This window comes from Vombatus ursinus, unplaced genomic scaffold, assembly GCF_900497805.2.
Source record: "Vombatus ursinus unplaced genomic scaffold, bare-nosed wombat genome assembly UNPS02005459.1, whole genome shotgun sequence".
Lineage (NCBI taxonomy): Eukaryota > Metazoa > Chordata > Mammalia > Diprotodontia > Vombatidae > Vombatus > Vombatus ursinus.
The window spans coordinates 1,934,374-1,959,037 of record NW_020945237.1 but is presented as its reverse complement, the minus strand read 5'-3'; the positions used below and the strand labels follow the sequence as shown (position 1 = coordinate 1,959,037).

Here is a 24,664-nt window from a genome sequence, read left to right as displayed (position 1 = left end):
TGCTTTTGTTTCCTTTTTCTTTTCTCTTAGGGCTAGTAGATGCTGCAGTCGATGCAGCACCCGGAGCAGGTGTGTTTGTATACTGCATGGCCAGTCTTTAATTGGGTGATAGACTTACTTCCTAAAATTAAGTAAATAATGATTCTTGGACTTCTCACTAACTATTTCTCTAACTCTGAAACTTTGCTGTTGTATTTTACACTTACAGCCTTTTCCTTTAACAAAAATTTTTCTTGCAATTAAAGAGCATATTCCTTTGTTTGAAATTAACGAAAGAGATTCACATTCACCATCATCTTATTGTATTCATTTTTAAACAGTTAATTAAGACTACTTTAGTTTCTTAAAACCTAGTGCCTCTTAACTTGCAAATGCAATTAATACAAACAATTAATTACTTTGCCAAGTGCTGTTAACATTGATTCATACTAATTGTCTAAATCAAGAATTGGTTAAGTAGTATATAAGATGATGGCCTCAAAAGAATCTTTGATGTGTAGTGAACAAAAGTTTTCTGGTTGCTTTATATTTATATTCGTTGTTAACATCAATAGTGTTTGCAAAAGTAAAAGAGGTGGTAATTGTCTGCAGCGTCATGGTCCTGACCATATTGTTATCATGGATATCAGTCAATGATCTGGACCCTGGGCACCAGCATGACTTACATCTTTTCTCAGTAGAGGAGCTTTACATTTGATACATACTTGCCAGTCCTCCCTTACTGTATGTGAAAGTATAGGATGCAAGAGCAATTCAGGAATGGGCTATATGAAAAAGGACAAAATAGGAAAACTCATTATAATTGAATCATTGCTCTTTCTATAATTATCAGTGATCCTGTGTAAAGGTTTATGGTACTGGTTCTTCAAATGCGGGACATGCATGTATATAAAAAATATGTTTTTGGATTGAGAACACATTAGCTGCTTTGTGTGAATTAAGTGATGATTTTTGCATTAATTAAATCTTGTCCTTTCCTTGTAGTAAAAACATGTAACTTTGACTTTCTTTGCTTTTTTTTTCACAAGAATCATAATTTAGTGATAGTACTCTCATTTTTAAATGCTTATAATGATGATCTATGGTGGCATGATACATGGTATGTTTAGATATTCTGAGTATTTTAAAGAGAGAAAAAGAAAGCATAGCTCATTGCCTCTTTTGTGTGTTTGAATTAAAATCCAGATTTTCTGTTTCATGTGGTTTAATCCTGTACATAGAATTGTGGAATGCTTTATCATTAACTTGGTAACAAAACCTGCAGTGCTTCTTCATTTGTTAACAGAATTACTGCAAGAAACAGAAAAGCTAATGAAGGAAAAACTAGAAGTGCAATGTCAAGCTGAAAAGGTCTGTGATGACCTTCAGAAACAAGTGAAAGCTCTGGAAATGGACATCGAGGAACAGGTCAGCCGCTTTATGGAACTAGAACAAGAAAAGAATGCTGAGGTGATGGATCTGAGACAGCAGAACCAGGCCCTGGAGAAACAGCTGGAGAAAATGAGAAAATTTTTAGATGTAAGTATAGATAAAAATGCAGATGAATCTGATTTTGAAGATCTGGAGGGTCAGTGTTTCTTAGCAGGATCATAGAAGTAGAGATAGAAAGAATGTAAAATAGCATCATTAATAGACCAGTCTTTCATTTTACAAATGAGAAAAATAAAGCCCAGGCACGTGTAATGACTTTTCCAAGATTCCCCAGAGCTGTGAACCCCAGGCTTCTAACTCCAAATCCAGCACTCTTTCCACTGCAGCCAGTAGAGTGACAGTTACAACCTTCCAGGTTTGCAACTTTTACATCATGACAACTCATTCATACATGTTTAAAGATAGCCGCTCTTAAAATCTCAAATTAGAGAGGTGTTTTCCATATCGATTCAGAAGTGATGGTGGTTCTTGGCATTGACAGCAGGGCAACACGGTTGGTGCCAGCAGTCTGAACAGAGAGAAGCCCAGCACACAGGCACTGGCAAATAAATAATGACTCTTCTTCCAGGGTAGAGGTGGGAGGAGCCCTTCTGCCTCCCATCCATCATGGTCTTCAGTTGCCAGTGACCCACACCAGCATTTCCTTATGTCACTGGGAGGTTTTCATTTAAAATATACTAGTCAGGTGTGTAGGGGTTGTGCTTTTTTACTTTGGGAGAATCCTTTAGATGCTTGCACAACAAGGTACATACCTCGGAAAATAAAAATACATATCCATGTACTACACAGGTTTTAATTTTTTTGTTTTTTTCTTGAAGGATGAGGGGAGGAAGAGATATTGAGGGCTGTCCTGAAGGTTTCAGAATTCTGCTCTAGTCTATACGCCAAACACTGAAATAGTTTAGAATTGGTATATTACTAGATTAGGAATGTTCATTAATTCAATATGCCTTTATAAATGAATTTTTATTACCTTGTAGACAAGTGATCCTAAATTATGCTGCTCTTATGCAGAAAAATAAATTTTAGAGTATAGTTAGCAAGTTTTTTCACATTTTACATTCTATATGGAAGCAGCTGGTGGCACAGTGGAGAGAATGCTGGGCCTGGATCCAGGAACACCTTTGTTCAAATATGACCTCTGATACTTATTAGCTGTGTTACCCTGGGCAAGTCACTTAACATCTGTTTGCCTCAGTTTCCTCATTTGTAAAAGGGGGATAATAGTAGCACCTACCTTCCAGGGTTGTTGTAAGTATCAAATGAGATAATAATTGTAAAGCACTTAGCACAGTGGATAGAGTGCCCAGCCTGGAGTCGGGAGGACCTGAGTTCAAATCTGGCCTCAAACACTTCCTAGCTGTGTGATCCTGGGCAAGTCACTTAAGGATCAAATGAGATAATAATTGTAAAGCACTTACTACGGTGCCTAACATAGTGAGCACTCTATAAACATTAGCTGTTATTATTATAATGTGCTTATTTCCTTTCTCCCTATATTTCACATCAGTTGAATTAAATTGATTCATTATACTTTTGATAATAACTGAAATTCTAAGTCAAATACAGAAGTCAGTCTCTACAGATCTTCATTGCTTTGAGTGCGCCATTGTAAGAGCTGTAGAGCTAGAGAAGTCTCCATGCTGTCATCTCTTCTAGCTCCTCGCCTTCAAGCAGGACTAGACTGTTTAAAATCATGTTACATTAAGGGGAAAATAACACCTAAATGACTGTTTTGTCTTTTAATCTTCTTATGTTCAAATTTTAGGAACAAGCAATTGATCGAGAACATGAAAGAGATGTGTTCCAACAAGAAATCCAGAAACTAGAACAGCAGCTGAAGGCCACCCCAAAGTTTCAGCCCATCAGTGAGCATCAGACGAGAGAGGTAAGGCTCTGGACCGTTGGCTGCATCAAACGGCTGTACTTGGAAAGCCTGTAAGAGGCACCTGAAATCAAGTAGACTTAAAACATTTATCCTAATAAATAATTCTTCAGAACAAGAAAGTAGAACAGGAGAATTGATATTGTTTTGCTGTAAAAAGTTCTCTCCAAATGTTCTTAATGCTCTTATTGAAATTTGGACTGCCCTTCTTATTTGCTCTTTGAATCACTTTAGGGGGATAGGGAGAGCTGTAGTAACCTCATGCTGCCCAAGGTTTTATTTAACATCTTTTCTTAATCTTTCTAGTTGCTTTATCTTTTCAATTTGTGCTTTGATTTTTCCATTTTTAATAAATATTAGGCCACAAACACAGAGAGATAGCTCCTCACTATATTTCTGATCAAATTTGTTTTCAGTGGTAAAAATGAAATCCCAAATATACATACCTCTGTGTTCCACTTTTCTTGAATTATACACTTTCATTTTTTTCAAAGTATGTGCAAATAAGGAGACCATTTCTTTGACTGAACCTGTGGTTTCATAGAGAATTCCCAATGGGGGAATTCTTTCCCAATGTGCATCAGCAATTCATCTGAAACTTTTCGACGTGGAGAGTTAGCTGCCTGGGCCACTAAGATGTTGAGTGACTCAGCCCTGTATGTCAGAGACAGGCCTTTCTATAGGCAGACTGATTACTCACTGGATCACAGAATCTCAAGAGTTGAAAGGAACCCAAGAGGCCATCTAGTCTAACTCATGTACCAAAAAGTTCTTCTACAGCCCTGCTGACAATTGGTCACACATCCTCTGCTTATTCATTCCTGCCCAAATGGCCTCATCCCCCTTTGGAATAGCTCTCACCGTTAGAACGCTTTTCCTTCCATTGAACCTCCATCTCCTCTCTGCTGTTTCTACTGCCTGCTCCAGTCCTGTGCTCAGGAGCCAAACAGACAGATCTCATCCCTCTTCCTTATGACAGCCTTTCAGACTCTTGACTCCAGGGAGCCTGGTGGAGTGGAAGGAGCAATGGACTTGAACTGTAGAGGGCCACTCCCTTCACTGTCTAACCAGGGACGAGTCACGTAAACACTCGGGTCCCCTGCTTCCTTATCTAGGCAATGGCAGCCCAGATTTCCCTGGCTTCATTCCACTGTGCTACCCTGCCTCTTGCAGCTCCCACAGGGTTGGAGAATATTAGCATGAATGATAGGACCTTATGCTGTAGGAGTGTCTCGGCATTGTTTTGTTTTTGTGTCTACATTGCCTGGTCAAGTGCCTGGCACAAAGGTATATGATAAATGCTTGTTGATTGATTGGGTAGAGCAAAGTACGAAGAGACTGTGATGAAGGCCTCCTGAGTGCTCAGCACTTTGTTAGGCAATATGAGAGAGAAAATATAATTAAGTCGCATTATAGTGTGGAAGGAAAGAAAAATATGCGTTAAACAGGATTGTACAACACAAAATAATATATAATTAAGTGCTGAATCATGTGGAAAGACTATGCCATAGGCATTCAGTCAGGAAAGAGTTCATGAGAAGGCAAGACTTGGCTTCATGGAGGAAGGTAGGATTGACTGGGTCTGAAGGATTAAAAGGATAGAAATGGACCAGGAAGAAGAAAGAAGACATTTCATGCAAGGGGAACAACATGAATCCAAGCACCCAGGAAGAAATGACCTGGCATGTCTGTGGGGCAGTGACCATTTATAATGAGAAAAATATTTTTGGATTTAATTAAAAATTAATAACTGCATATATTTTTCTTTCTGACTCTCAAAGGAGATATGATTCATATAGGAACGTGAGTCCTTGACTAAAGGATCACAGAACAGTGGCGATGTTCACTAATGCAACAAAACCAGTTGCATAGTTCATAAGTCACATTTCTAACACACAAGTACCGATGACCTGTAGCTGACTAATTTTGTTTAGTATCTTCAGTTTTAGGAAATAAACTTTCTCTTCTTCCTCTCACTCTTGCAATTAAGGACCTCCACAATCTAAATTCTTATCTTTCCAGACTTGTCTACTACTGCTGCCTTTTAGGCCTGCACTTCAGCCAAACAACTCCCACTTCATCCTAAAAACCCCACGTACTGTCCTGCCTTTGTGCCTTTTCCCTCTCACTAGAATGCTACATTTTCCTCTTTCCCATCTTGTTCCCCTTCCAGCTTTGAAGATCCTGCCCATCTTCTTAAGGTCTTACTCAAGTACTACCATGTCCATAAAGCTTTCTTAAATCACTCCACCTTGAAATTATCTCTGTGTCCTTTAGCACCTTCTTTGTACCTTTCCTGTAGGAACACTTTACTGCCTTGTATTTTAGTTGTATATATGTACATATCTTTTCTACCAGATGATAAGATTTTTTCCTAACAAGGGTTGTGTCTTGTACATTTTTTAATTCCCCACATGTTTACAATAGTTTATATTTATGTGAAAGATATGTATCCCAGCCATGTTATAATAGATGCCATGTTAGTAATAGATATTCAATAAATAATCCCTCATAAATGATTATTCATCCTCAGAGGTAGAGCTCCTGAGTTAAAGTCATATTGCCCTTCCTCCTTGGATCATCTTGTTTCATTTGCATTTCTGCTCTTTGGGTAGTTTTCAATCCTCAGTATTGAGGATTGAGGATTAATCCAAAACTGAATTAACATATAATTCTTCAGTTAGTATCTCCTTACCTTACTTTTATTATCATGCACAGAAACACACTAACTAAGAGCTAGAAAGGAAGCCGGTTCAACCTGTGGCTAATCAGGAATCCCTTCTACAATGTCCCTAAAAAATAATGATCCCATCTTTACTCCACAGTCTGTATGCAGTCATGTCTGGCTCCACTGTGTCCTGAGGAGACATTTATTTCACTTTAGACAGCTACAGTTGTTAAGAAGTTTTTCTTTAATCAGTCCAAAGCTTGCCTCTGTGGACTTCCACCATTGCTCTTGGTTCTGCTCCCTGAGGTCTAATTTGGGATCAGAATAAGTCTAACTTTCTTTCACATGATAGCTTTTCAAATACTTGATGAGAGCTGTATCATCCCATACCCCAGACCCCAAGTCCTCTTTTGTCCTGGCCAAACACCTCCAGTTTCTTCAACAGATGCACACATGACTTAGTATTTAATTTTCTTACCATTCTGGTTGCGTTCTTCTGGATAAGCCCCAGCTTGTCAATGACTTGTATCACCCAATACTACATACAGTGCTCCAGATGTGTTCTGACCAGGGCAGACGGGGTCAGGGGCATGAAGCCTCTCGTCGTAGAGCCTAAGATTATGTTAGTTTGGGGGGCTGCCATGAGATATTTTTTAACACCTACTGAACTTGTGATCTACTAAAACCCTGAAATATTTTTGATACAAACTCTTCTGTAGGCAATTCTTCAATTAGCCTGTATTTATGAAGTGGATTTTTTTTTTTAACCAAGATGTGGAACTTTACATATATCTCTATAAAATGTCATTGGCTTAGCTTGTCAGTATCTTTCATGATCCTGACTTTCATCCATTAGGTTAGCTGTAACTTGTAGATTCATGTCACATACAGATATTGTAAGGATGCCATTATACAAGTAATTACATATCTTTGTGGCACTCCATAAAAATCTATATCCAAGTTCATATTGAAATATTAATGGCTCTGGTCATTAAACTAGTTCTAAATCTATCTAATTCTGCAGTTCTCTAGCCTGTGTTACTCCATCTTTCCTCCAAGAATAGCATGAAAGACATAAACAAGCCTTGCTGAAATCTAAGAATAGTATGTCTACAGCATTGTACTGATCAATCATCATGTAGTGACTCTGTCAGAAAGAAAAAATAAAATGTCTGGTTTTGACCAAAGGATGCTAGTTCTTAGCAGTCTCCATTTTCTGTTTGAATTGGTCATGAGAAAGCCATATAATGATTTCCAGGTCACATGACCAACAAGACATGGAGAACTAAACATTTTCTCCAATCCTCATGACCTCTCAAGTCTGTCCAGAATATAAATTATGTGCCAGAGATAAAGCAAGTCCAGGCCTCTCCACCATCTAGGATACCAAGAACCCAAATGAGGCAAAAAACAAAAACAACCAAAAAAAAACTTGATTAACAACAAAGAAGGCTAATTTTCATCAACCCCTTAACCACACTCACTTGGCACCCCCTTGTACACCTCCCACCATGCTCTCAACAGCAAATTTGTACAAGCTGACCCACAGGCTTACAACAGAATTCACCTTCATATCTCAATCCTATCCACCCCCTCCTCCCAGGACCTTGGTGACCCAAACTCCAAGCAGTAGAAATTTGCTCAGGTGGTGATAGCAGCGTAGCCATACCCTACACCCTTGACAGAGAATTGAGGAGCAGAAGAGAGGGGTAGGACTCCTGGGGGCGAGGAGGACAGTGTGGCATTTCACTGAGTCTGAGGGGAAGAGTCCAGCATCCAACTGGGACCAGTTCTCTCTGTCCAAAAGTAACACAGGGCAGACAGCTAGGCTGGTAAACTGTGAATTGCCCAGCATGAGAGGAGGCTGAGATGATTTGAGATCCAGGGCCCAGAGAAACTACCATCACAGGGGACAGAGTCAGAAAGTGAGGAAAATAAAGGGAAAAGTCTAAAATGACCAAGATCTGGGGAGGAAGAAAACTCAGAGACCTTAAACATAAACCGATAAACCAACAAAAAGGATATTAACAGCAAAAGGAAATACGCCTCCAGAGCTAGTAAAAGAGTTCTGGCATCTATGAACAAATACCATAAAACAAGGAAAACGATTCAACATTTGATGAGGCAGAGAGCCCTGTGGATTCTTGAGGAGCATGGAACTACAGCAGTGCTGTTCCTGGTTGGTTTAAAAGAGAAATAAAAATTGTGAGAGCAGAATACAAATTCGTAAAGGAAGCATTAACTGAGCTACGAGAATATATAGACAATAATTCAGTAGTGAAAGGAGAGTCCAGAGTGGTAAAAAATAAATAAATAAGAGTTGGAGCAGAACAGTAGTCCTCCTGGGATAACTGAGAGAAGACTGGAAAGGAAGAAAAATTCCAGGACTGAGGTTTGGTCCCTGTGAAGTGTAGACACCTCCAGGCGAGTTCCCCTGAAACTGCAAGCTGTGAGAGCTAGGGCTAGCTGGGTTGGGAGATAGCTTCTACTCCATTCACAAGAATTTTCACCTCCCAGACAGTCTGGGGAGTTGGGATTCTGAACAGGGGAAGATTGAGGGAACCTCTGCTGATAAGGGACACTAGGCCCAACTGTGCTGCCTAGAGGCGGCCCTGGGCAAGAAGGAACCAGCATACGTGGGGTGAATGCAGAAGCAGTGGGGCGGGGAAGCCACTGGCTGTGGACAGCTACAGAAGGATGGAGTTCTTGGTTTCAGTTCCAGGCCAGAGGGGAGAACTGAAGGAGGACCTGAGGCCAGAGGTATCATCCCCCATGCCCCAGGGCTAGAGATGACTACAAGTTGTCATAAACAAAAATTATTTTTAAAAATGAGGCGGCAAAGGAGAAAGAGCCCAACCATAGAAAGTTACTATGGGAATAGAGAAGACCAAAGTTTGTCTGCAGAGGAGGATATTAAAGCAAAAAAAGCCTCTCCTCCCCTAAAGAGTAATGTCAAATGGTCACCTGCCCAAAAAGAATTCATAGAAGAACTTAAAAAAGACTTTAAAAATCAAATGAGATGGAACCCTACTCTCATCTCAAAAAGTAATTTTTAAAAAAAAGAAAGAGGGGCAGCTAGGTGGTGCCGTGGATAGAGCACCGGCCCTGAAGTCAGGAGGACCTGAGTTCAAATGCGACCTCAGACCAAATACTTGACACTAGCTGTGTGACCCTGGGCAAGTTACTTAACCCCAATTGCCAAAAAAAAAAAAAAAAGTGATGTAAAAAAATAAAAAACAATACAAGAAAAAGAAGATTATGAAAATAAAGTTAACCAACTAGAAAAGGAGATCCAGAATCTTAAGAAAGAAAATGACTCTTTGAAAATTAGAATTGGGCAAAGGGAAGCCAGCAATATAAGAGACCAAGAAATGATAAAGCAAAATATAAAGAATGAAAAAATAGAAGATAATGTGAAATATCTCATAAGAAAAACAACCGATCTGGAGAACAGATCAAGAAGAGAAAACATAAGAATAATCGGACTACCTGAAAGCTACAAGAAACAAGAAAAAAACAATTCAAATATGGTAGAGCCACAATTAGAATCACAAGACCTACCAGCAGCTATACTAAAATATCACAGATCTTGGGACACTTTATATCAAAGAGCAAAAGAACTGGGGTTGTGGCCAAAAATATAATACCCAGCAAAGTTAAACATAATCCTGGGGGAAGGGAAGAAGACATTCAGTGAATTGCCAGACTTTAAGGATTTTATTGCAAAAAGACCTGAACTTAATAGAAAGTTTGATATACAAGACCCAAGAGAAATATAAGGTAAACATCAAAATCTAATTACAAGGGACTTAATAAGAGCAGGCCACTTACTTTTTATGTGAGGAAATGTAAACTGTATGTCTGAGATTGTAATTAGTAATTGGTTAGTTCAAAAGAAGGATTAGGGTAGAGCTGAGTATGGTATGATTCTAAAAAGTAATACCATCTAGGAAAAGGTAAAAAGAGTAAATATCTCAGACAAATGAGGTGCCAGAGGAAGAATTGATACAGAGGAATTAGATGGGGAAGGAGGGCTGGTAGTTCTGGAACCCTACTCTCATTAGGAATAATGGGTTAAAGAGGGATACATATGAATACATATAAAATTCAGAAAGAAAGTAGGCAAAGGGATTAGGGAGCGGGGAGAGGATAAGTGAGGAATTTTTAAAGGGATTTTTAGATCACTTCTGGATTAAAGAGAGAACTATATATACACTTAAAAGGGAATAAAAGTCTTCTAAATTTATAAAGAAATAAGATGGTGAGGGAATAAGATCAGGGGAGGAGTATAGAAGGTGTGTAGATTAACAGGAATGGGATAAAGAGGGAATAATATAAATTTGGAAGCTATAAAAGTCTTCTAAATTCAGATAGAAACAAGAGGGCAAGGAAAAGACTAGGGGGCAGAGGATAAGGGACGGATCTTGGCGGGGGGGGTAAGTCGAGTAACAGGAGGACTAAGTAGGGGTAGAAGTAAAGTAGAGGAGTCTGGAGTGATAGGAAATAAGAGATATACACAAACATAAAACAAAGATCAGGAATAAAGATCTCAGACAAAGTTAAAGCTAAAGTAGATTTAATCAAAAGAGAAAAATAGTGATAGTATACTATATGTCAGCCATATTAATCAATATTTTTAGACTAAAATAATTGGACAGTCTACGGTTAGAATATTGCTGTGGTGTAAGAAATGATAAGCTGGTGGACTTAGAAAAATATGGAAAGATTTGGACCTATCAAGGAAAACGTTAAACACCCTCAGAGAAACAGAGAACAAACAAGTATAGTATGGTCTTACGTAGATGCATATGAATGTGTACATCCATATATGAGTATGATTATAGATATCTTAGTATATATATATATATGTGTGTGTATGTATGTGTATCAGTCTATAAGTGTGTGTCTGTGTGTGTCTGTGCTTAATTGTACCCTTCTTGGGAGAGGGGGAGAGGAAGGGGGAAAAAAGAACAAAGTAAAAAGTGCACAGCAGAGAACAAAAGAAAACTTACAAGGATGCAAAGAAAAGATGGACAGCTCTGAACACAATGTATGGTATTTATTATATAGGCTTTCTTGAAATGGAAATCTATTGCTGTATATTTTTAATCCTCTCTTACATTCTGCTATGCACATGGCAATGCTTTTTTCTTTTCTTATTTTGTATTTAAGTTTATAATATATTTCTTTTTCCTTTTTTTATTGTGTATTTGTTTCAGTATTTAAATTTAAAATAAATTAATTTTTTTTTAAAAAAGAAGAGTCCAATGTCCCTCTTCTCAGTTTTGCATATATTTGACAAAAAGATAAAAGGAGAAAGATGGAACTAAACAAATTTCTGGAGAAAATAGAACTAAAAATACTTATGATATCTTTTAAATAGGACTGTAGAAGAATATGTTTATTTCTCAGTGCCATATGGAACTTTTACAAAAATTGACCATGTATTAGGGCACAGAGACATTGCAGACAGATGTAAAATGGTAGACATAGTAAATTCATTCTTTACCTACCAAAATCCAATAAAAATAGTAATCAGTTCAGGAAACACAAACAAAAGATGGACTCAAATTGAGACTTAACAATAAAATTTTAAATAATGAACATGAATTAAATAGTGAAATGAATTAAAGAATAAATCATAGAAACAACTAATAATTATGTAGGGGGGAAATCAGTGAAACAACACACCAGAATTTCTGGGATGCAGCTAAAGCAGTCCTCAGCAGAAAAATTATATCTCTACAATCATACATTAACAAAATATGAAAGATAGGATTAATGAACTGAATATTACGCAAACCTGAAAAAAAAAGCACAAATGAGGAAGTATGAAAAATTAGGGGAGAAATAGATATTGGAAACTAAAAGAAACATAGAAATTATAATTAAAACTAAAAGCTAGTTCCTTGAAAAAGCAAATCGAATTGACAGACTCTTATCCAATCTGGTCAAAAAGAAGAGAGCAGAAAATCAAATCAATAAAATAGCAAATCAGCACGGTGAAATCACAACAAAACCAGAAAAAAATAAAAAGAATTATCAGAACCTGTTATGCACAATTTTATGCTAACAAAAAATGTAAATACAACAGAATAGAGGAACACCTATAAAAATATGAACTACCCAAGCTGTCAGAAGACCTGATAGAAATCTTAAATAATCCAATCTCAGAAAAGGAAATAGAACCAGCTGTGAAGGAACTACCAAAGAGGAAAAAAACAACCCTCCTTGTCCGATGTATTCACAGGAGAATTCCTTCAAACCTTTAAAAGACAATTAATATCGTATTACACAAACTATTCTCAAAAACTGATGGGGAAAAAAAGACCTTGCCATAATCTTTTTATGCAACAAATATTGTCCTAATAAACTGGGGAAGGATAAAACACAGCCTAATGGGTGAGGCAGTATGCAGATAATTACATAAAACCAAGATATATACAGGATGAATTGGAGGTGATCAGCAGAGGGAAGGCACCAGCAATAAGAAGAATCAGGAAAGGTGGGACTTTAGCTGAGACTTACAACCAGTAGTACTTACACCATCAAGCCCTTTAATCTAGATTTCCTCAGAGGCATAGTTTCTCACAACTGAGTTATAAATACTTAAATTTGAAAGATACTTAATAAAAAGCAAATATTAAAATACATCAAAAATAAATAGAAATTAAAATACATAACACAAGTAAGGCAATCCGATGTTTCTGTTTTTCTCTTGCTGATTAAATTTTTATCAGCTCAGGAAACCTGTTAACAACTGGGAACAATAGCTGCTTACCCTACTTCCCAAAACGTTACAAAATATCGTATGATCATATTTTACTAAGCATTTTTGTAATAGGAATAGATTGGTTTCTAATATTATTATTATTATACCAAAATAAAGAAATCTAAATTTATCTTGTGTATTATCTTGCTAGGTTGAACAGTTAACAAATCATCTCAAAGAAAAAACAGACAAATGCAGTGAGCTGTTGCTATCTAAAGAGCAACTCCAGAGGGATGTGCAAGAACGGAATGAAGAAATTGAGAAACTGGAATCCCGAATAAGGGAACTGGAGCAAGCGTTACTCATTAGTGCGGACACTTTACAAAAGGTAAGCTTTGTTTTATGAAGGTTAATTTGACAAATGATGCATTAACTGTCAGTTACCCCATTTCTATTAAAGTTACTTGATAGGTGTATATTCCAACTACTCAGAATGGGTGCCCTTTGAATGAGTAATGTCTGAATAAGTTGTGGTAAATGAAGTGATGTTTTAATAAATGACAAATGAAAACTATAGATAAATTTGAAAACATGAGAACATACGTCCAGAGTAAAGAAAGCAGAACCAGGAGAACAATATAAGCAATGACTACAGTAATTTAAATGAAAAGGGTACTAAAAAATACATCCTAACTCAGATTAAGCACAATAACTAGTCTTATTCCCAGATGATAAAACACATCTCCCGCCTTTCAGTAGGAAGATGGACTGACTAGACATGTGGAATGTTACAGGAGCTATCAGAAGTGGTCAGTTTTTATTGGTTAGTTTCACTTTTCTGTTTTCCTTTGTTAAAGGAACACATTCTATTATATTTTTATTAGTTGGATGGTAGATTAGGAAATTACTGTTGGTGTGAAAAACAGAAGGCATAAAATTGGAAAAAAATAGAATTAAATAAGAAATAGATTCTAAGAATAAAGGTAAGAAGACATAATTCACAGTTACAACTCCATTTTTGACTTGTTTATACAAGTTGTTTACTCCCGAAACTCAGAAATGAACAAAATAGAGACATTAATTCTGTCATTGTTTGCCGTTTACATAGCACAAAACAGACATGTCAGCAAGGAAGATAAAGGAATACAGGACCTGCCTCAGTTAGAAAATAATCCTTTTCAGGAGAGAGATGGCCATCGAGGGTATCACTGATTTAGAATACAAGCCCGCTTACAAGACATCACAGAGGACAATGGTAGATAATTAAGAAGAGTTATTGTTTCTAAAATCAAAAAGAAGTAAAGAAAAAAATGTCTACAGAAAGATTAGTGTAAGGTCCAATGAAAAAGCATTATGCTGTGAGGCCTTCATAAATGAAACCAAAAGTATCATAACAAAAAGATGAGAAAGAAAGCAGATCTGACAACATTTTATAGGGAGCCATTTCCTTTAGTCATAAAATAGTATGAAGGATAATAATGTCCTTCTTGATATTTCTGCAGCCTCTCATGCTGTTGGCTATCTTCTCTGAGTTTTCATAAAAATGTTCTGTCAATTCTCCTACCCATATGACTGTCTTTTCAGTCTCTTTTGCTGGTTCACATCCATATCACGCTCCCTAACTGGATATTTCCTAAGGCGCTGTCCTAGTCTCTCACTTGGTGACCTAATCAGTTCCCATGAGTATGTCATTGTCATTTCTGTGCACATAACTCCAAGATCGATCTAGTCAACTTATCTACTGAGTACCAGTGCCTCAGATGACGTGTCTCATGGTTATTCTCCAAACAGAAGTCATTTTCCCCCACAGATCCACCCATCTTGTAGCTTCCCTATTTCTGTTAAGGATACTGCCATTCTTCCATTCACATGTATTCACAGCCTCAGCATCATCAACTCTGAATTCTTCCTCACCCCGCTTCCCTCAGAGACCCATCCAGTTGCCTTTTCTACCTCCATAACATCTCTCCTGTCTGTCCTTCTCCAGTTCAGGCCTTCACCATCTCTTATTTGGGTCGTCAGTATAGTCTATTAATTGGTCTCCCTGTCCCAGCATCTGTCCTCTGCAATAGGAATATAAAGGAAAACAACTCAGAAAGACCTCAAAAGACTGACCTGGAATCAGTCAGCAATGAATGAGTGATAAAATCCACATTAAGCACTTACTGTGTGCTGTATGCAAGCCCTGAGGATACAAGTACAAAGGGAGTACATTCTTTGATCTCTAGGAACTTAGATTCCAAGGTAGGGAGATACCACATACAAAGTGTCCCAGAAGTCTTAGTGCAGATTTAAGCCTGTATCAGGAGTAGTGACCGAGTTGGGGGCTTGATTTGCTTAGTTATCAGGATGGTGAGTGGAGCCATAGGGTTAGATTGGCCCAGAGGTTTTGCCGGTAATGGCAATATTGATTTGATTATGGTTCCACAACTGGAGGGAGGGGTATAACATAGGGTGGTACATGTGCATAGCAGCAAGGTGGCTGGGCTGTCCAGTAATTCTTGGCTGTAGTCCTCCAGGAATAGTGGACCAGCTGAGGAACTCATCAGTCAGCCCTGTGGGACCCTAGTGCAGGAGTTCTGGAGCTGCACGGGGTCAGGTCCTCAGGAGGTGGTTTCTGCCCCAAGCAGATGGGCAGCTAGCAAGGAGATGGTCCAGGACTAGATGGTGCAAATACAAAGACAAAAACAAGACAGTCCTTGCTCTTGAGGAACATTGTAAAGTATGCATCTCCCCATTTGACAGAGATGCAGAGTAAGATGTTGTATTCAGACAGATCCAGTGTCTTAGTCTGTGAGCATTTAAGAACTTACTTTGTGTTGCGCACTGAGCAACTACAAAGAAAGACAAAAATACTGTCCCTACCCTTAAAGAGCTCACATTCTAATGAGGGAGACAATTGATAAACAACTATGTACATATAAAGTATAATATTGCAAATCTCAGAGGAATAGGGCTGGGGGAGCCTCTTACAGAAGGTGGGATTTAAACTAAGTCTTGAAGGGAGCTAGGAGGTTGGAAATAAGGAAGGGAGAGCATTTTAGGCATGGGGATCAGTTGGGCGATGGAGGGTAGGCGGGACATCAGGAAGGCAGGTGTCACTGGATTATAGAACATGGAGAGGGTCAAGTCTAAGAAGATTGGAGAGGTAGGAAGGGGCCAACTTGTGAAGAGCTTTAAAGGCTGATCCTGGAATTAAAGGGGGCCACGAGAGTTGGGGGAGGTGACATAGTCAAACCATACTTTAGGAAAATCACTTTGATAGCTAAGAGGAAGATGGACTGGAATGAGGGAGAACAGCAGAGTATTGGAGAAGTCCAGGCATGAGGTGATGAGGGTCTGCACTAGGGTGGTGGCTATACTAAAAGGCAGGACAGAATGTATAGAAAGAGGTGTTGTGATGCTAGAAACCTGAGTTGGTTACAGATTGGATATTGGGAGAAAGGGTGAGTTAGGAATCAAGGATGATGCCTCAGGTGAAAGACTGCATAACTGAAGGTTGGTGGGCCTCTCAACAGTAAAAGGGAAATCGAAAACGTGGGAGGGTGTGGGAGGAAAGATAATAGTTTTGTTTTAGGTTTGAGCTATCTACCAGACATCCACTTCAAGATGTCCAATAGACAGGTGGTGGTAGAGACTAGAGTATAGGAGAGGAAGGGAGGCAACTAGTTTTTATGAAGCATTAATTAGGTGCCAGACACCGTGTTAAGAGAAACAAGTCGCAGCATAGAAATGATCATTGAACCCATAGAAGCTAGTGGTATCACTAAAAGAGAGAGTACAGAGGGAGAAGATAAGAGGTCCAAGCACAGGACCCAAGGTTGGTGGGTGTAACCTGGGTAAAGATCCAGCAAAGGAGATGGAGAAGGAGCAGGTAGAAGGGGACCAGGAGAGTTCAGTCTCACAAACGCCTAGAGAGGAGATGATATCCAGGAGAAGCAGCTGATCAGCCACAAATTTGCGGAGAAGTCAAGGATGAGTATTGAGAAAAGGCCATTAAATTTGTCAATTTGGAGATCGTTGGTAATTTTGGAGATAGCAGTTAAGTTGAATAATGTAAATCAGAAGTCAGGAGTTTAGAAGAGACCACTTCATGTGCCACTCACTATCACCCCTATGACTCCTCTTTCTCTTCTATTTCCTGTACTAGGAGAAAACACTCCCCAGGCCCTTTTCCATTATCTGACTTCCCACGCACTCATTTCCTGCCCATTCTCTCATCCTCTTCTCCAGTCCTTTCCCACCCATGTCCTACTCCAACCCTATATATCTCTTCTACTGTGCCCTGTTGAATTTCTATTCCATCTTGAGCTAATTACCTTTTATCTTGGACCTCTTTCTCTCACCTTCCATCTCTTAGCCCACACTGAGACCTGACTCCCCCCAGTGACTCTGCATCCCCAGCTTTCCTCTTCAGTGTTGGCTGTATTTTCTCTCATACCGACTCCCCAACATACTGGTCCTGGATGGGAAATCAATACCCCTTGCTTCCCACCACACTTTACTTTTATCTCCTTCACTCAGCCTTTGCTCCTTTGAAGTTTGCTCCATCAGAATTTTCCACCCAATCCAAATCATAGTGACTACAAAGTCAACCCCAGGTATTTCTCGTTTCTCAGGAAGCTAAGTACCTGACTTACTATCTTCCTCCTCTCCCCTATTCTTGCCCTTATACTAGGGACTTCAATATTCTTGTAGATGATTGTCAATATTTATCTGTGTATTTGATGTCTTCCCCCATTAGAGTATAAGTTCATTGTGTGTTGGGATTGTTACATTGTTTTCTATTTGTATCCACAGTGACTAGCACACAGTAAATATTTAGTAAGTACTTGTTGCTTGATTGATTTATTACAAAAGAGGGCTTCTGTTTTCGGAAGAGGGAGAGTTAGTGGGTAGTGGTAGTGATGTGGAAAAGGAAGTAAAGGACATCAGTAAAACATTTAAATGCAGAGAAAAGAGCAGAAAGAGATGCAAAGAAGCAGGGCAGTTTTGTTTTCACCATTTTAAGTTTAACACACTTGAAACTAAATATAACAGAGTTCTCAACTAGGTATATAATTCCTCTACTGTTCTTTGTATGTTGAAATGCTTATGTTTATTATTAAAAGAAAATTTTATTTTTTTAAAAAGAATGATGCAGACAAGAGTTGCAAAGAATGAAATGGACTGAAGGAGGAGAGACAGAGAGTGAGAGTATCAGTACTCACAAAAGATCTGCTAAAATAGCAACACTGTTTTAGAAGGTCTTTACTACTAATTTACCTCTACTATTGTGCATAATAATTTTTTATTATACATACATACTCCTTTATGTAAAATTGAGAAAACACTTTTTATGTCTCATTCTTTTTTACAGGTGGAGAACCGAAAACAGTTCGGAGCTGTGGAAGCCAGAGAATTGCCCTTCGAAGTACAATTACAGGCAGAACGAGAAGCTTTAGATAGAAAGGAAAAAGAGGTTAAAAAAAATATTAATTTTAAAAATTGAGATTTTAATTATTTTGTGTTATTTTAAAAGCATCAGTTCAACATAAGATCCTACAGCATGTTAGCTAAGAAGACTTTAATTTGCCTACTTAAAGATATATCACTGTGCAGCAATAGATTTTGCTTAGAAATTGTTTTCTTAATAAGCAGTATTTTTCTTCTCTCTGAACTTGCTTTAGTAATATCTTTACTATGTGAACACCCCAACCCTCACACCTTCCTAAACTATCTCATGACTGAACTTTCTCAGTATATTTTTTTTCTTTCTAAAGGAGAAAGACCCCTTGGGATAAAGTAAACATGATTTTTAAAAATTCAAAATTGATATTTATTCTGATAGTCCCAAGTAAATTAGAATTAACTTAAGAAAACCAGTCAGAAAGAGATGCTAAGAAAATATTATCAGAAATACTGAAACTCAGAACAATATGAGAGACTGACTTAGAGTTGTTTCTTTTTTTTTAAGCTGTTTGGCAGTGGGTTCTTTTTTTGTTTTTTAATTGTATTAGAAAAAAAGAGGCAGATAAAAGAAGTGGGCCATTACTTGAGAGTGGCTGGGATAATAAGAGATGACAGAACTTTTCAACTTTGTGTTTTCTTCTGTTTTCTCTGCCAAGAAGAATGATCCCTCAGGAATGGACAAAGCAAAAATGGTTCATAGGGGGTTGAAACCCAAAATAGGCAAGGTGATGATACCGAGAAAGCACTCAGTTACCCTTAAGAGTTCATGTTGAGGCTGTTGGGAAAGGAGTGAAGGTTAAGTGGGTCAAGTACTCCCTGGTGAAGACCTAGAGGGAAGGATGGTACAATCTTCTCTGGTGTACTTGCACTGTCCATCCACATAGCCTCAATTCATTAATCCAGATTCCAAGTTGCAAGCCACTTCATCCTGGGGCAAGGATAGAGAGGGAGCGGTACACAGACCTCTGGCTGCCCTTAATAATGATAAAACAGAAGAAATTCCTCATGTGACAGACGGAGAGCTGGACGACTTGAGGTACAATCCCAGCTCTTCCACTTACCTTGGTGACTTTGGGCAAATCATTTCACCTTGATGAGCGTGTTTTGCTTACTTGCAAAATGAGGACGTTGAATTAATTAGATGATCTCTGAAGGCTCCTGGCTCTGTCACTTACTAGACATTTAGTCTCTTCTCTCCCAGCTTCATTTTCTCATCTGTAAAATAAGGAGATTGGACAAGGTGATTTCTAACCTTCTTGCCAATTCTAATATTCTGTAAATATTACTTGTGGCTTTTGACTGTCAAGGAACGTATAGCCTTTTAGGCAAAACAAGACGGTTACACTAATAACTAAGATATACTATAAAAAGTTTTCAGTCTTATAAAAGAGAAAGAACGTACCAGTGGAGGGTTAGTGTCTACTAGTATCCAGAATGGCTTCGTAGAGGAGATGGCATTTGAGCTTGTGAGAAGGGTTTGTTTCATTCGTGGTTTTTGTGTTCACGGGGCCTAACACGTAGCAGGCATTTATGAAATACTTGTTCATTGATTGTTTGACATGAAAGAATGAGCAGGGTTTTGACAGGTAGATTGAGGGGGGGAAAGGGGATCCTAAACAGGAAATAGCCAAGCAAAGGCACAGGAGGAGGATGCCAAGTCATGTGGTGTGGTTGGAGAAGAAGGGAACTATTGGGAGGTAAATCATGTCATGGAGGGTTGTGAAAACCATGATAAGGAATTTGGGTTTTATTCCATGATCAGTTCAAGCTTTTGAGCAAATTGGCTTTAGGAAGATTCATCTGGCAGCATTGGGATGTGCAGCATAGTGGAGAGAGAAAGCACTGGGCTCTGGGGGCTGAAAGCTATGGGTTTGAGTCTTGAGTTTTGCTACCTTCTGTCTGTATGACTTTGAGGAAGTCATCTAACCTCTTGGTGACTCAATTTCATTATCTGCAATAAGGGAATCATATGTGTCTTACCCTTCTTATAGGATTATTGTGAGGACCAAATATTATGTAACTCCTACAGCCTCAGTTTCCAAATTTGCAAAAATGAGGAAATGATAGTACCTATGTCACAAGGTCATGAGGTGCCAGTGATATGCTTTATCTGCTCTGGACTTACTAGCTTAAAATTGCTTAGTTTGTAATACAATAAGAAAGCCAGTTAGTAACTTCTTTTTTAAAATAATCTATGCACCAGAATTGTTGCCTGAAAATGACAGTAATTTTTTTATTGACCCAAACAAAAAAAAAAACTTTAGAATTGCAGAATATTAGCACTAGAAGGGATCTCACAGACCATTTAGTCCAGCCCTTTTATTCTGTTGGTTTCTTAGAACCCGGTCATGTATAAACATAAGATATAATTTTGAACAGGTAACAGTACTTTTTTTTCTACAGGATCTCTTGGGAAATGAACATTATATATAAAGAAGTTCTTTCTTCCATTTCTGTTTGTTATTTTGAATGCGTAGATCACGAACTTAGAAGAGCAGTTAGAGCAGTTTAGAGAAGAGCTGGAAAATAAAAATGAAGAAGTTCAGCAATTGCACATGCAGTTAGAAATACAGAAGAAGGAGTCTACTACACGCCTGGAAGAGCTCGAGCAAGAGAATAGATTGTTCAAGGTAATTATTGGAGGCAAATGAAGTTTCCTTTCTGCTTTGTTTTTGTTCAACTGAACTATAACACAGAAACACAAATGTAGATCCATTACAGTTGAACATTTTATCTTTATTATACATGAAAATTATCTAAGTGCAAAGTGGTTTGCCAAATTTGCCAAATTTGTTTTTTTTTTAAACCATGTGATCATCTATTTGAGCAGAAGGAAGGTGGATTGGCCGAGTGGTACAGTGGAAAGAATGTTAGATTGGAGTTAGGATACAAGGGTTCAGGTTCTAGCTGTGACACTTAGCAGCTGTGTGACCAGGGGCCAAGAAGCCTCCGTTTCATCTTCTGTAAAATGGGCAAAGCAATATACCACACTCACAGAATTGTTGTTAATAAAACACTTTGTAAACCTTAAAACATTATAGAAGTGTGACCCATCATTATCACTGTTTTTTCCATATTTTTTGTTGTGCATTTTGACATTCTAATTTACATAATCTTTAGTTGGAAGGCCATTCAGAAAATGCCACTATAATAACAGCCATTGTGTTTATTATTTGTCAACAGGATGAAATGGAAAGCCTAGGTTTTACTGTACAAGAATTTGAAGATATCTCCACAAAGGACCATCATCAGCTGTTTGGGAAATTTACTCAAATGATACAGGAGAAAGAATTAGAAATTTGTAGACTAAATGACCAAATTACAAAACTTCAGCAGCAGCAGCTTGAAATTACAACAGATAATAAGGTATGGTTATCTTAAATTGGCTGATACTTGAAATAAGTTCTAGAGCTAGAATGATAAAGAGCAGAATGTTGAACTTTGGTACATAGTGATATCAAGTAGATTTCAAATATTTCTTATTTTCTAGGCTCCTAGAATTCCTAATTCATTTTCATTCCCTTTTGGCTTCTATAGTTATTCAAACTTTACTTAGTGATTTTTGCATACTAAGTGCTTTTTTATTTATCTCAGTATCCCCCACTCACCCACCTTTGATCATTGCAGCATTCTAGCATTTCTTAGTGTATAGGTATCTCAGGTTTCTTCGTGGAATTCTAATAAACACACACACACACACACACACACACACACACACGTACATATCCACACATATAGGTGCATGTATATGTGTGCAATGTTTATATATAATGAAAATGTCTATTTGAAGGTTATTGGTGACAGCACAGCATAGTGGACTTGGAGTCAAAAGACCCAGGTTGGAGTCTGGCCTCAGACATTTAAGAGCTTTGTGACTCTGGGCAAGTCACTTAATCTCACTGAGCCTTAATTTCCTCATCTGTAAAATGAAGATAATCACAGTGTATAAATATCACCTAACATTATATTTATATATAATAAATATGTAGATTATAAACTTTGAAGAGTAATTAGAGCCATTTGGAAAAAAGTTGTAAAATATATCTGCATACCACTTGATAGGTATGGGCTTAGGTATTGGTGCTATCTTCTGGATACTGTTTTTCCTTCAGCAGTTAATATTTAAAATTCAATTCAACAAACATTTTTTTAAAGGTATACCATGTGAATAAGAGAAGAAAAAGAAATTGAAGGAATTAGAACAGGTAGTGAGGAAACAAAACTATCACTTTTGCTTATGAGATGATGGTGTACTTAGAGAATCCTAGAGAATCAACTAAAAAACTACTTGAAATAATTAGCAACTTTAGCAAAGTTTTAGAATATAAAATAAACCCACATAAATCATCGATATTTCCATATATTACCAACAAAGTCCAGCAGCAAAAGATAGAAAGAGAAAACAAATTTAAAATAATTGTAGACAGCATAAAATACTTGGGAGTCTACCTGCCAAGACAAACCCAAGAACTACATGAACACAATTGCAAAACACTTCTCACACAAATAAAGTAAGATCTAAACAATTGGGAAAATATTAATTGCTCATGGATAGGCCGAGCCAATAGAAAAAAAATGACAATTCTGCCTAAATTAATCTATTTATTCAGTGCCATACCAACCAAACTACCAAAAATTTATTTTATAGAGCTAGGAAAAAAATAATAAAATTCATCTGGAAGAACAAAAAGTCAAGAATACCAAGGGAATCAATGAAAAAAAAAATGTGAAGGAAGATGGCCTAGCCATACCAGATCTCACACTATGTTATAAAGCGGTAATCCTCAAAATAATCTGGTACTGGCTAAGAAATACAATGGTGGATCAGTGGAGTAGATGAGGTACACAATACATTTTAGTAAATGACCGTAGTAATTTAGTATTTGATAAGCCCAAAGATATAAGCTTTTAGGACAAAAACTCATTCTTTGACAAAAACTATTGCAAAAACTGGAAAACTGTGTAGCAGAAACTAGATGCAGAACAACATCTCACACCATATACCAAAATAAAGTCAAAACAGATACACGATCTAGACGTAAAGAGTGATAACTATAAGCAAATTAAAATAGCATAGAATAGTTTACCTGTCAAATCTATGGATAAGAGAAGAATTTTGGACTATGCAAGATATAGAGAACATTACAAAATGTAAAATGAATAATCTTGATTATGTGAAATTAAAAAGTTTTTGAGGGGCAGCTAGCTGGCACAATGGATAGATCACCGGCCCTGGACTTAGGAAGACCTGAGTTTAAATCCGGCCTCAGATACATAACACTTACTAGCTGTGTGACCCTGGGCAAGTCACTTAACCCGGATTGCCTCACCAAAAAAACAAAACAAAAAAACCCACAATTTCTGTGCGAACAAAACCAATGCAACCAAAATTAGAAGGAAAGCAGAAAACTGGGGGAAAATTTTTATAGCACGTATCTCTGCTAATGACTTTATTTCTCAAATATATAGAACTGAGTCAAATTTATAAAAGTACAGGTCATTCCCCAATTGATAAATGGTCAAAGGAAAACTGCCTGTTTTCAGACAAAAAAAAATCAAAGCTATCTATAGTCATATGAAAAAATGCTCTGAATCACTTATTGATTAGAGAAATGCAAATTAAAATGACTGAGGTACCACCTCATACCCATCAGATTGGCTAATATGACAAAAAAGGAAAATGATAAATGTTGGAGAGGATGTGGGAAAACTGTGACACTAATGCACTGTTAGTAGAGTTATGAATTGATCCAACCATTCTGGAGAGCAATTTGAAACTACACCCAAAGGGCTATAAAACTGTGCATACCCCTTGACCCAGCAATACCACTGCTCGGTCTGTATCCCAAAAAGGTTTTTTTTTTTTTTTTTAAGAGGAAATGAACATATTTGCACAAAAATATCTATAGTAGCTCTTTTTTGTAGTGACTAAGAATTGGAAATTGAGGGTATGCCCATCAATTGGTAAATGGCTGAACAAGTTGTGGTATATATTGTGCTATAAGAAATGACAAGCAGACTGCAGAAAAACTGATGCAAAGTGAAGTGAACAGAACCAGGAGAATGTCGTATACAGTAACTGCAGTATTGTACGACGAGCAACTGAATGACTTAACTGTTCTCAGTAATACAGTGATTCAAGATAATCCCAAAGGACTCATGATGAAAAATCCCAGAGAAAGAACTAATGAAATCTGAATACAGACCAAAGCATACTATTCTTCCTCCCTCTTTATCTTTCTTCCTTTCTTTCTTTTTTGAGTTTTCTTCCACAGAATGTCTAACACAGAAATGTTTTGCATGATTGCACAGGTTTGACCTATATCAGATTGCTTACCATCTCAGGGCAGGGGGAGAGGAAGGAAGTAGAGATAGAATTTGAAAGTTAAAACTTTTAAGAAAAAAAACAACAAATCTTAAAAATTGTTTTTGCATGTAATTGGAGGGACAATAAATAATAATTTTTAAAAAATAAGATATACCATGTGTAAGATACTGGGTTTCATTCAGGTAATAT

General features: G+C 37.5%; 1 protein-coding gene across 8 annotated transcripts in view; it reads left to right on the top strand.

Moving 5' to 3' along the window:
- AKAP9 (A-kinase anchoring protein 9) overlaps positions 1–24,664 on the top strand; it is a 185,597-nt gene that overhangs the window by 125,402 nt on the left and 35,531 nt on the right. For 6 of the 8 annotated variants that reach the window (XM_027847848.1, XM_027847844.1, XM_027847846.1 and 3 more), the window contains 7 exons: positions 31–69; positions 1,286–1,518; positions 3,200–3,319; positions 12,908–13,084; positions 18,056–18,157; positions 20,625–20,777; positions 21,331–21,513. In XM_027847848.1, coding sequence (XP_027703649.1) covers positions 31–69; positions 1,286–1,518; positions 3,200–3,319; positions 12,908–13,084; positions 18,056–18,157; positions 20,625–20,777; positions 21,331–21,513 — 1,007 coding nt within the window. The remainder of the gene's footprint in view (positions 1–30; positions 70–1,285; positions 1,519–3,199; positions 3,320–12,907; positions 13,085–18,055; positions 18,158–20,624; positions 20,778–21,330; positions 21,514–24,664) is intronic. The other 2 variants (XM_027847849.1, XM_027847843.1) reach the window with 1 other exon arrangement.